Genomic DNA, 12,892 nt, shown 5'->3' on the forward strand with positions numbered 1-12,892 from the left:
AAACCACTGAACAAAGAAAACCTGCTGGCTATTTCAACCATTCTCCCCAAAACATCAAATACTATGGTAAATAAAAATGTTGACGGGTGATCGCTCTGTCGCAGCCCTTTGGATCATTGAACTTCGCTCTAGGTCTTCTATTGATAAAAGTGTAATATGATTCCGTGGAAAGGCACCCTTTTATCCACTTCCTCCAAATTGGCCCAAAGCCTTTTCGATCCATGACGAAGATAAACAAGTCCCACTTTAGAAATTACTTTAGAAGTTCAGAGATAGTGTCTGCTAGTACTTCTCTTATTCCAAGAGAAATCACTTAAGAAATAATCTTGTACAAACTTGTAATTAGGTTAATTGGCATATAATCTTTCACCTTGCTAGAATTGAGTTTTTTAGGTATTAAGGCAAATGTAGGTCTTCGTAATGCCTTGAATAACTCTGCCCTTTGCAAATCCCTGAAGACCTCCATCAAGTCCTATATCACTTCTCAGTTTGATTGGTAATGCCTTGAATAACTTCGCCCTTTACAAATCCCCGGAAGACCTCCATCAAGTCCTTTATCACTTCTCAGTTTGATTAGAGTGCTGCCATGGTAAAGCCATTTGGGCCTGGAGCTTTGTCACCATCACAATCAAAGACAACCATCTTAATCTCTTCTTTCTCAAAAGGTCTTTCTAAATGTAGCGCCATAAAATCAGGTTTCCTCTTCCACTCTATTCCCGCAATTCCAGCAAAAGGTCTATGTATTGACTTGTACGAGTTGGAATAAAAGTTAACAATCTCAACAATCTCATCCACAATGTCTTCCTCCCAGTCTAGGATTGAGCCATCCTCGTGCATAATCCTTGATACAAAGTTTTTTACTTTGCGAGCACTTAAAAAGCTAAGAAACAGACTTGTGTTACCATCTCCTTCTTTAGCCTACTTGCACTTTGATTTCATCCACACCCCCTCTATCTTCTTCAAATAAAATTTGTTACCATTCGTTTTTTATTCTCTCCTTTTCTTGTTGTAGATTCTAGCTGCCATTTTCTTCCATTCTATCAAGAGAAAACTATCTTCTTTCTAAAGATTGTTCAAGTAACTTCATGGACCCAAACACCTTTGATTCCACTCCTTAACTTTGTCTTTGACTTGTTTCAATTTGCTCATAAACTTGTAACCAGGCCACCCTTCAGCTAGTGCACATGTTCACTATTTTTCAAATTTAGCTTTAAATGACTTTCTCTTGAGCCTTAGATTGTCAAACTGAAATGGACTAGGACCCCACGAAGGAGGATTGGAATCCAACACAATTGGACAGTGGTCAGATACAGTCCAAACATAAATTTCTTGTCTCACATACGGGTAAAGCTCAGTCCATTTATTAGTAAAGAGGAATCTGTCCAGCTTGCCACAAATGGGTTTTTCTCTAAAGTTTGACCATGTGAATCAGCCATTATTGAGTTTTGGATCTTTCAATCTCAATTCCTTTATTAAATCATAAAAAACCCTCATGCTTCTTGTATTAGAGCAGTTGTTAAGTTTCTCTTGCACCCTCCTAACCACATTAAAATCACCCCCAAACACCTTTCCCATCCACAAATGAAGCTCAAACCAGCCATCTCATCCCAAAATTCAGATCTTCCACTGTTTGAACTTCGCCCATACACCCTTGAAAACCACCATGGATCCTTCCCTTCAGCCTGAATAAGTACCAAAACAGAAAACAGTCCAATTAAAGATTCAAGAATTGTAATTCTTCTTGTGTCCCAATCCACTAGAATACCTCCTGATCTCCCAATAGATGGAAGCAAAGTCCATGCTTTGAAACGGGATCTCCATATGCAACGTACAAATCCACTTTATGAAGTACAATCAAATTTGGATTTATCTTACATATTGTTGCTTTAATGGCCCTCCTCTTTTTCATGGACCCATTGCCCCTCACATTCCATGTTAGAATCTTCATTGATGTCTTCCTAATTCCCCTTTCTTTCCTTGACCTTTCTCATAATTGACATTAAAGATCAGATTTTAAAGTTCCCTATTCTTCTTCCTTTTTGGCTTTGCTGGAAAATTAGTGGCTCTTCCTTCCGCTGGTTTGTTCGAAATCAGCTTGATACCCAAGGCATTTATGGACGAAGCGACACTTCTCCAATCCACTTCTGCCTCACGCTTCTCACTCTTCTTGCTTGGCTGATCTATAATCTCCTTTTTCTCATTAGTTGTTGTGCACATAAAAGCGCCTTCTTTTTCTTCCACCTCAGTATTTTCCCTCTTTCCATCTTCTAGTCATAAGTCTCCAATATTGACCATAATTTCTTCTACCCTCTCATTGTCCGAACTTAAAGAGTCATAATCGTCTTCTTCGGAGCTGCAATTTTTAGAGCTTAATCTAAATGGTTAAAGTCTTGGGGTTCTTCACAACCTCCCATCTCTTCTTGAATATTGTTCTCCGTTTCCACCTTTCAGGTTGTCCATCATCACATTTGTCCTAGTGGTGTTGACTATAGTGTTCTATCTCTTCTTTCTAGTGTAAACTCTAAGGGCCTGCTTCTCCATTCCACACTTCCCCTTGTCTTCTTCTTCCATTTCCTATATCAGTATCGAAGACTGTTTGTGTATTTAAAAAAGTTTATTTTTTTGTTTGTCAGTGGGCCAGCAGCAGTGTTTACTATGTTTTGGGGCTTTGGTCGAGATTGGTGGCATCTATTCCATACTTTAAAGGTGACAAACCAAACATGCTGGATAAGTATGTGCCTACAATTATAGAATGCTTTGTATCTACAAGGTTTGATTCTTTACAGGTAAGATTGTCTTACCTTAGCAGGTTTTCTTTGGTTTACTTTTACTTTTTCTTGATCTTCTCTTGTGTCCTTTATCATCTGCAGTCTGAATTCTCTGACGAGCTTGCCGAGAACTCACTTGACAACATTGAACTTCTTCAGGATCATCTTGATTTCATTCCTTACCTCTGCAGATTTCAGGTTTGGACTTGTGCACATGTTAAAACCAAGAATTTTTGCTGGATTATATTTTACCATAACTGACTGAATTAAATTCTCAAGGCTTTTCATCTTAAAAATTATTGTGTACTTTTAATAGTCTGACATTGGGTCTTTTGCTTTCCAACCAAAATTGCAGTATGAAAGCTGCAGTTCGTATATAATGAAGGTTATGGAGCCTATCTTGCATATGTATTTGGTATGCTTAAATAACCTGTACTGTAGTCAAATTTTGTCTATGGTCACAGTTGTATGGTAAATAGGTGGAGTATTTCACACTAAACATGGAACTTGATTTAATCAAGTCCTATAATTTGATGTTTATAGGAACAGGCAAAACTCCAAGGTTGTAATGAGTTTTCCGTGACTGAAGCCAAACTGACCTGGATAGTGCATATTGTTGCTGCTATTCTTAAGACAAAGCAAATTTCTGGATATAGGTGAAATTTTGAATATGCTGATTTCAGTTATACATTTCAATTGGGTAATGTAATTATTTTCTAATTTGCTTCCCTCTTAGTGGAGAATTGCAAGAGCTGCTTGATGCAGAACTCTCAGCACGTATTTTTCAATTAATAAATGTCATGGATAATGGTGCACACAGACAGGTACGTAGTTATAGAGATTCAAATTTAGATATATGTGGTAATTTTTGTGAAAACTATGTATACCTTTGAAAACTATGTTATTTGATAAATGTCTTGTTTGAGTTCTTGTTCTGTAGAGAAATTGGGTGTTTCATTTTCTTTTTCCTCTGAGGCAATTACATATTACTTTTTGTTGCAACTATGACTTAGATGAATTGGAAATTGACCAGCGTGCTTGTTGATTGTTGCATTAAGTCTGTAGGCTTATGCCCCCATTGATTTTTTTTCTTTCTTTCCTGATAAGAACGAATGACTACTGTATTAAAGTAAGGAATAATTACAACCAAGAGACTATTATGTTTGTTCTGTTTTAATCGTTATGGTTTTTGCTATATTCTTGAATCATGGCAGAGGTCTGGTGAAATAAGCAAGCAAAGACTTGATCGTGCAATTCTTACCTTCTTACAACATTTCAAAAAATCTTATATTGGTGATCAAGCAATGCATTCTTCAAAGGTAAGTGGATTACTCATGCTCTTTGCACTGGGCAGACAACTTCATTTTCCTTAATGTCACATTTCTTCTTATTGCAGCAGTTATATTCCCGACTATCAGAGCTTCTTGGACTCGATGATCACCTGCAAGTTTTGAATGCTGTTGTTGGAAATATTGTTACAAATCTGAAGTCTTATGCTCAGGTAAGATTTTAGCTAGCTTTTTTTGAACTTGTACTTGTAGGTTGATTTGTACATGATATATCTTGAATTGCAGTGCAACGAGGTCATTGATCATACCTTAAACCTTTTCCTTGAATTAACATCCGGGTGAGCTTATTTGATGATTAAAATCTTTTCTCATTTCTTTTAAAATAATAATAATAAATCTGGCTGAGTTCTTCTCTTAGAGCATACAATTGATTGTAGTCACTTTTCTATTGTCCTCCGCAGTATATCTTACATGAATGTTAATCTGTGTTTTAGCAGATATATGACAGGGAAGTTGCTCCTGAAGTTGGACACCATTAAATTCATAATATCACATCACACTGTAAATATCTTATCGAGCTATCAATATTTTCTCTACTTTTATCTTGTAGAATGTGCTTTTGAATTTGAATGTGCAAATGGTTTGCAAATTAATATTATTCCTTGTCATCTTTAGAAAGAACACTTCCCCTTTCTAGAAGAGCCCAAGTGTTTCAGAAGCAGGACAACCTTTTACTACACTATTGGCTTGCTTATTTTCATGGAGGATAGCCTTTTAAAGTTTAAATCTTCAATGGATCCTCTTAAGCAGGTTCGAAAATCCTTGTTTCCTTATGTTGTCTAAGATTTTGTAAATTCATAATTTTTAATAAGTTAATCGTTGTATTGTGGAAAATTAGCCTTAGATAATCTTTATTGATAGAGAATAAGACCATTAAATAGGCACAGGTATAAACAAATCTGGTATTTAATACCAAATATTCTAGAGTAATTATAGATATTTTAGGGTAAATCAATTGGCCTAAAACTAAATAATCTAATTATAGCAACTCTCTAATAATTCAGCTTGGTTTCCTAAATGGAAAGATATTGAATGCTCAATATTTCAAGCTTCCTTATTTGGAAAGATATTGAATGCTTAATATACAATATTTTCTACATGTATACATAATGATATATATATGTATATATAAATCTATATTATGGATTGGAAATTATGTTAAAACCAAAAGTAAAGAATCTGTGGTGAAAGCACCCATGTTTTTTGTCACGTTCAGTGCTTGACATTTCTTACTAGATGATGCTCTCATTTCACTGTTTTGATTAGCTTGACATTCACTCTTATTGTAGTATTTTTAGTTGGCATTGCTCTAGATTGCCTTCCAAGTTCCAATATATTCTGAGGGGTTGTTGTACCATTTAAGGTTTTTATTAGTTTGGAATCTGCACCTGATGCATTGTTTCGGTCCGACATGGTAAAATGTGTGTTAATTGGCTTGATGCGGGATCTCCGAGGAATAGCAATGGCGACAAATAGGTTGGTGTAGTGGCAGCTTTAAAACTATTCATTGATTACTTCATGTGAAAGTCTTTGTTAATTCTTGTCTTCTTTTGAATTTATAAATTTCTTTTTGTAGTCGCAAAACATATGGCTATTTTTTTGAGTGGCTCTATCCTGCACATACTCCACTTCTCTTGAAAGGCATCTCGAATTGGATCGATGTACCAGAGGTACCAACATTTTTCTTTTTTGAATTTTAATTTATTTGTATCTCTACCATTTTATTGTGTGAAACTTGTCTGCAATGACACAGATGTGTGTGCATTTTTCTTCTTACATATAAGAAATGGAGATTGGTTAATGGATTTTCGAAACAAAATTGAGATAGATAAGGGAAGAATTGTAACGACCCGACTTTTCTTAACTAGACCCACCGAACACGACTATGACTATCCGGGGTCAACTGGACCCTTACGGTCAACTTTGGTAAAAATCGGACGTTAAAAACTAAATAAACTTTAGAGTAAACTTTAGAAAATTTTACATTGGAGTATTTTGAAATAAAATAGTATTTGGATGGGATCTCATAGTTTTAAAAACAAAATGTAGTTTAAACGTAACTTAAGAAATAGTCTGTGGCCATAGGGCCTTCTTTAAGTAGAACTAGTAAACATGAAATTGATAAAACTGTTACTAGACTTAGCGGAAAACTTAAGAGAACCCTGACAACCCTGCTGGTCGGTTGTTTCACAGTATGCATACTTCAGACAAAATCCCCTCCAGCTTATTGCACTGCTCCTTAAGCTTTGCCCTTACGTACACACACAGAGTAACTGATGAGCTATAACGCTCAGTAAGGAAGCTAGCTACAACTTATGACTCTACTATCAAAAACAAACTTTGCATAACAGAAATGCATATTTAGAAACTGCAAACTGAGCAACACGTCAAGCATATTCACATAAGTCAAAGTGTTGCGTAACATACTGAAAACATATAACTGAGCCATCGTGTTATCTGTGGGGTTTTAATCCCAGTGTGGCCTCCACGGCCCAGAGCATACTCACCTCCCGTACCAAAGGGGTACACTCCGCTAAATCACGATGACTCTACTGACTTGGCGGATAACCCCACTGTACAGCTGCATGGGGAATCCGCCCTCACAAGGCCTTGTACTAAGCCATCGAGTTATCTGTGGGGTCATGATCCCCGGGTGGCCTCCGCGGCCCAGAGAATACTCACCTCCCGTGCCAAAGGGTAAACTCCGCTAAAACTCGATGACTTTACTGACTGGACGGCTAACCCCACTACACGGCTGCATGGGGTCCACCCTCACAAGGTTTCCCTTGACAGTCACAAACATTGCACATGCATTCATGATAACTTTACTGCACTAAGCACATTCAAACCTGATAGATGGGTACTATCATGCGCATCCAGCCATATTATCACACACATATATATAGCAACTAGAATTTAACCTGCAGTATACAAACATGCAAACAATTCACTAGAATCACAACAAGCTAAGTTACTCTTGGTGTATACTTCCTTACCTCTTGTCCTTAGCTTTCGTGAATTATGTCTTTGTGAGTATTTCCGATCGCGTTTAGACCATAATACCCCTCTCAGAATCCCAAACTCAACTTAGAAAATTATTATTTCCAATAATAATTTTATCCTAGGCCATGTTCGAAATTTCAAGTCAAAACTCCAACTATTTCTTAAAATTCTGTTTTCCAATGCTCGAGTCCAATTCACGAGCCTCGAGCTCCGCTCTTGACCTTGAGTCTTAAAATCGGTAATATTGTACTTCCTAAAATATTTTCTAAGTCCTTGAAAATATTTCATAGGTTCCAAGTCATCAAATCTAAACTTTGAAACTAATTCCCGAACTTAGAACTTTTCATGAAGCTTAAATAATAATTTCCGAGCCTAGCTTGTAAATTATTATACTTGGACAATTAACTAGAGAATTTTTATCCTTAATTCTCAATAATCAGATTTTGATCTTAGAATACCCAATCCCAAGCCTTGCAGTAACTTTCTAAAGTTTCGGGACTAAATACCACTTTTTGTCCCCTTTGGTTACAAATTGGTAACCATTAGTAACCCGTTCAAAACATGCATGCTCATGCACGTGACCACCTGAAGATGGACTCCCTCACCCACGACAACCTCCATGACCAACCCGACTCTGCTTGGACCCAAGGTCCCTCACCATGGCAACCACGACTTCATCCTCATCACCACCATGAACATCGCTTCAGCCACCACCATCACCACCACCGGCCTCCACCATTAACGCCGGCAACAATGGTGTTGTCTCTTTTCATGACAGCCACCTACCAAGCACTAACCACCACCAAATTATCCCCAAAATCAAGATCCTTTCCTATTAAATCATCCCCAACACCTTAATGAATGTTTCTAGACACAAAGTGCTGATTTAAACCATGTAAAACAACTCAGAAATTAATCCCAACTTTTAAGGAAACGAAATTGAAAACGGTACCGTAAAAACTGCGTGTTATACCCAAAAATTGGAGAATGCATCCTAGGAGGCTAAGGAGAATGCATTCTAGGAGAGCTAAGGGGAGTGGTCCTAGGAGACCCCAAGAGAGTGATCCTAGGAGAACCCAAGGATGAGGTCCGAGGAGAACTCAAGAAAGTGGTCTTAGGAGACCCCTAGGAGAAAGTGGTCCTAGCCCAAGGAGGATGTGGTCCTAGGAGACCCCAAGGGTGTGTTTGAGGTAAGCCTCCCAAGGTTTCCTAAGTGTTGGCTCGAACGTGTCCAAGGTAGGTAGCTAAGGGGGAGGAGTCCCATGCAAGTCAAGAGTGGAGACTTAGTTTTTGACAAGGAGAGCCTACATAATGTCCGATCGGACATAGTTGGGAGATGCTAAAGGAGAGTGCCTCAGACTTGTCCAAGGTGAGGTGCCAAGGAGGATGCCTCGGATCACCTTGGTCCGAGGAGAAGGCCACGAGGTCCGAAGGGACCTTGAATGGAGGAGGTATGCTCGGACTTGTTCGAGGAGAGAAACAAGAGAGAAGGATGCCTCGGACCACCTTGGTCCGAGGAGAAGGCATGAGAAGGATGCCTCGGACCACCTTGGTCCGAGGAGAAGGCTATCATGTCCGATCGGACATGTCATGGAGGAGGTTGCCTCAAAGTTGCCCGAGGTGAGGTGCCAAGGGAGTTGGCTCGGACCACCTTGGTCTGAGGAGAGCCAAGCTTGTGTCACCTTGGTCCAAGGAAAGCTTGAAGGAGTAATCAACCTGCATGTGAGACTACGTCAAAATCCCCGGAACGACTCTAGCAAGAATTGGTCAAGGCACCCGGGAATCTCTCATTCCTCACTCAAATTGAGGAATTCGTTGTATTTTAAATATTTCTTGTAATATAAATATAAGATGAATAATAAAATATCCCTATCTAAAGGGGATATCAGTTGAGTATCCCAGGCCTATAAATAGAGGGCTTATGGGATTAGAGAGGGGGTTCTTTTGCTTCTTCTTTCTAGAGAGATAAAATTGGGACTGTATATTCTAGAGAGAGAAAATTGGATCTGAGTATTCTAGAGAGAGAATTCTTGTATTTTTGCCATCAGTACTGAAGAAACTCAGTTGGCTCAGTCCATCTGATCTTGAGTACAGATATATAAATCACAACTCTAAGTAGATTAGGCTATTACCGACAATCGGGGCTGAACCACTATAAAAATCTCGTGTGTTCTTTATTTTCTTTATTAAACTGTCTGTTGTCGTTTACATTCTCTTGAAGGCTTGTCGTTATTGACGTTCTCACGTCGTTGGCTAAAAATACAGTCAACACTGCGAAGGAAAACTACAGGCTTGTACCTCTTTCTATGGCCGGTTCCTGGTGATTTCTTCTGCCCTTTCCTATAGTCCTCAACACTATGAACACATACAAACCGTTCATCATGAGTTTTATGCAGGGAATTAAGAGAAAACCGAAGCCAAAGATGGCACTTACACTAGTTCGGATTTCCGACCAAAGTTTCCGAAAATTGGGTGAAACTCTCTCCTGTTTCTTTGCTTCCTTCTACAATCTATACAGATATTCTAAGGACATGTCTAAGATCTGTAACTCAAAGAAAAACCAAAGAAATAACTCACCTTGCTCTTATCTCCTTGAACCCGAACGTACACACCACAAGTGCACCGTGCCCTTCTTCCTTTCCTTCTTCCCTCTCGGTTCTTGCTTCAATATGAGGATGGCTGAAACCAATGAGAGAAAGTGGCTTCAACTCCCTCTCAACCACCCTCAAATAACCTCCCAAGATTCATTCAAAATTTCCCACCAAGTTTGTGTAAAAAACTTACGTGAGAAACATAAGAATATATATTTATATTTATACATGTGCTGAAAAGTCACATGTGAGGGTACCTCATCCCCATCCTTTAGGTACCCAAACCTTGGCACTAAGCTCCACTATCTCCTCATCCAGGTTAATATCTAACAACTAACATTTTTGCACTTTAATAAATAATCTGGAGACAACACTAAAAGCTTTTAGAATATCCAGAAGAACTGACAAAGACTCCTTATCATCAGCAAAGAAGATCGTATCATCAACGAACTGAAGATGACTGACCTCCACATTATCCTTTCCCACTTTAAAGCCTCTCAAAGCTGAAACGCTCTTAGCCTTGTCCACCATCCTACCCAAGACATCTGCAACCAAGGTAAACAAGAAAGGTGAAAGGGAGTCCCTTTGCCGAAGACCCCTAGATCCCTTAAATTTCCCCCTTGGTCTCCCATTTAAAAACAAAGAGAAGGATGTAGAAGACAAACATCACAACATCCATTTCCTCCAAACTTCACCAAAACCTTTCTTATCCAGTACAAAGTCCAGAAAGTCCCAATCCACACAATCGTAAGCTTTAGCAAAATCAATTTTGAACACCCATCCCGTTTTACCTTTACTCTGATACTCCACTACCTCATTAGCCACCAACATTGTATCCAAGATCTGCCTGCCCTCCACAAATTCTCCTTGAGTCTCTGCTATCGTGTCAGAAAGAATTACAATCTTACCATCTTGTGAATGTTTGAAGAATAGAGTATGAATGTTTGTACCCATGCTTCTTGATCACTTGATTGAACCTCTCAAACCATGCTCGTGGTGACTATTTCAAGCCATAGAGAGATTTCTTTAAGTGACGTGCTCTTGGTATATGTGAAGCTCTTTGGCTGAAGAATCTTCTTGAAGAACTACACATCCTAAAACAAGGTCTCATAATTGTTTGGTGAGACAACAAGGCTGCAATCTCAATTTCGCACAACCCTGTCCATCATGATAGGACAAAGCATGTTGAAATTGATCGTCACTTTATAAAGGAAAAGATTGATGAAGGGATTCTTAAGGTTTCCTACATACTTCACAACAGACTACTGATATTCTTACAAAAGCTCTCTTTAAGCCTATGTTTGAATGATTAATAGACAAGCTTGGGATGTATGATATATATCATCCAGCTTGAGGGGGAGTGTAGAATTAGTCGTATAAATTATGATTCATAGGCTGTTTAGTTCGGTCCTATTTTGTAGGATATTAGTTAGTTAGTTCCTATTTTATCTATTGTAAATTTTGTATATATAGTGGTGTAACTTATTCATTCATTTAAGGTTGAATATATAGGAGTTTTCTCCCAATTAATTGCTTATAAGAATATATACAATTAACATTAATGACAACTAATAGACACTATGCATTCATGTTGTAACACTCTCCCTCAAGCTAGAGTATAAATGTTAATTATGTCCAGCTTGTTATAAAAATAGTCAACCCAAACGCCAATCCCCATTTAAAGTTTTTGTGAAGATGTCTCCTAGTTCTCCAATCTTTACGTATCTTGTATAAATTAAGTCTTGTTGAATTTTCTCATGAACAAAATGACAAATCAATGTCGATGTGCTTAGTCCACTCATGAAACATAGGATTTGATGCAATATGAAGAGCAGCTTGGTCAGCTTCAACACTACTACGAGCCACCACATATTGCTTTTTACTCCTCCATGTAACCAAATTCCCTCTAAAAAATGTACACCAACCTGAAGTGGACCTTCTATCGTTAACTTATCTTGCCCAATGGTGGCTGATAAATTCCCAATTCTGGTTATTGACGAGCTCCTTGATGAACTGTATGGGGCACAAGTATTCTCTAAGTTGGACCTTAAGTTGGGGTACCACCAAATCCGAGTGGCAGCAAAGGATGTAGAAAAGACGACTTTTCGAACACACAAAGAACACTATGAATTTTTGGTGATGCCATTTGGCTTTACTAACGCTCTAGCCGCTTTTCAAGTTCTGATGAATGAAATATTTCGTGATTTTTTGAGAAAATTTGTATCGGTTCTTTTTTATGACATCCTCATTTATAGAGCCTCTATGAAGCAACATTTACAACATTTGGAGTTGGTCCTAACTCGCCTCAGCAAGCATCAACTGTATGCAAATAAAAAGAAATTCATGTTTGCACAAAAAAAGCTTGAATACTTGGGACAGATTGTCTTAGCGGAGGGGGTTTCAGCTGACCCAATCAAGTTGGCAGCAATGTGTCAATGGCCAGTACCAAAATCTATTAAGGAGTTAAGGGGGATTCTCGGCCTACAAGGTTATTACAAAAAATTTGCTAGACTTTTAACAAATCAATTGAAAAAGGATGCATTTTGTTGGAGTGAGGAGGCACACGAAGCGTTCGTGAAGCTTAAGCAGTCAATGTGTGAGGTTCTAGTCTTGGCTTTGCCCAATTTTTCCACCCCATTTGTAGTAGAGACAGACGCATCCCATATTTATGTAGCAACAACGTCCCATCCCATATTTCAGCAAGGCTTTATCACCCCGCGCTCGTTGTACAACGGTTTATGAGCGAGAGCTCATGGCAATGGTGTTGGCTATACAAAAATGGCACCCTTATTTGTTGGGACACTAGTTCATCGTTCGTACCGATCAAAGAAGCCTACGGTATCTACTTGAGCAGTAAGTGGTAGCTACCGAACATCAGAAGTGGCTGACAAAACTCTTGGGATATGGTTTTCAAATACAATACAGGCCAGGCCTTGAGAACAAAGCTGCCGATGCACTCTCACGTGTTCATCAAGTGGTGGATTGCCAAGCCCTCTCGGTTCCTACCTTGTTTTCTATTCCAAATTTGCAGAACCATGTTGCTACTGACCCCTCTCTATCAAAAATCATCCAACAACTTCAAGAAGGCGAAGTGTGTTCTAGCTATTCTTTCACTCGGGGGTGCTTGAAATTCAAGGGCAGGCTAGTTCTCCCATCTTCTTCTCCTTTCATACCAATTTTG

General features: G+C 38.7%; 1 protein-coding gene across 7 annotated transcripts in view; it reads left to right on the plus strand.

The window, feature by feature from the left end:
- LOC133823253 (uncharacterized) overlaps positions 1 to 12,892 on the plus strand; it is a 90,238-nt gene that overhangs the window by 39,530 nt on the left and 37,816 nt on the right. For 4 of the 7 annotated variants that reach the window (XM_062255918.1, XM_062255916.1, XM_062255912.1 and 1 more), the window contains 12 exons: positions 2,634 to 2,786; positions 2,871 to 2,966; positions 3,124 to 3,183; positions 3,312 to 3,424; positions 3,505 to 3,592; positions 3,983 to 4,087; positions 4,165 to 4,269; positions 4,343 to 4,395; positions 4,552 to 4,618; positions 4,733 to 4,867; positions 5,481 to 5,593; positions 5,694 to 5,787. In XM_062255918.1, coding sequence (XP_062111902.1) covers positions 2,634 to 2,786; positions 2,871 to 2,966; positions 3,124 to 3,183; positions 3,312 to 3,424; positions 3,505 to 3,592; positions 3,983 to 4,087; positions 4,165 to 4,269; positions 4,343 to 4,395; positions 4,552 to 4,618; positions 4,733 to 4,867; positions 5,481 to 5,593; positions 5,694 to 5,787 — 1,182 coding nt within the window. The remainder of the gene's footprint in view (positions 1 to 2,633; positions 2,787 to 2,870; positions 2,967 to 3,123; positions 3,184 to 3,311; positions 3,425 to 3,504; positions 3,593 to 3,982; positions 4,088 to 4,164; positions 4,270 to 4,342; positions 4,396 to 4,551; positions 4,619 to 4,732; positions 4,868 to 5,480; positions 5,594 to 5,693; positions 5,788 to 12,892) is intronic. The other 3 variants (XM_062255914.1, XM_062255915.1, XM_062255913.1) reach the window with 3 other exon arrangements.

The sequence above is a fragment of the Humulus lupulus genome, chromosome 3 (assembly GCF_963169125.1).
Source record: "Humulus lupulus chromosome 3, drHumLupu1.1, whole genome shotgun sequence".
Classification (NCBI taxonomy): domain Eukaryota; kingdom Viridiplantae; phylum Streptophyta; class Magnoliopsida; order Rosales; family Cannabaceae; genus Humulus; species Humulus lupulus.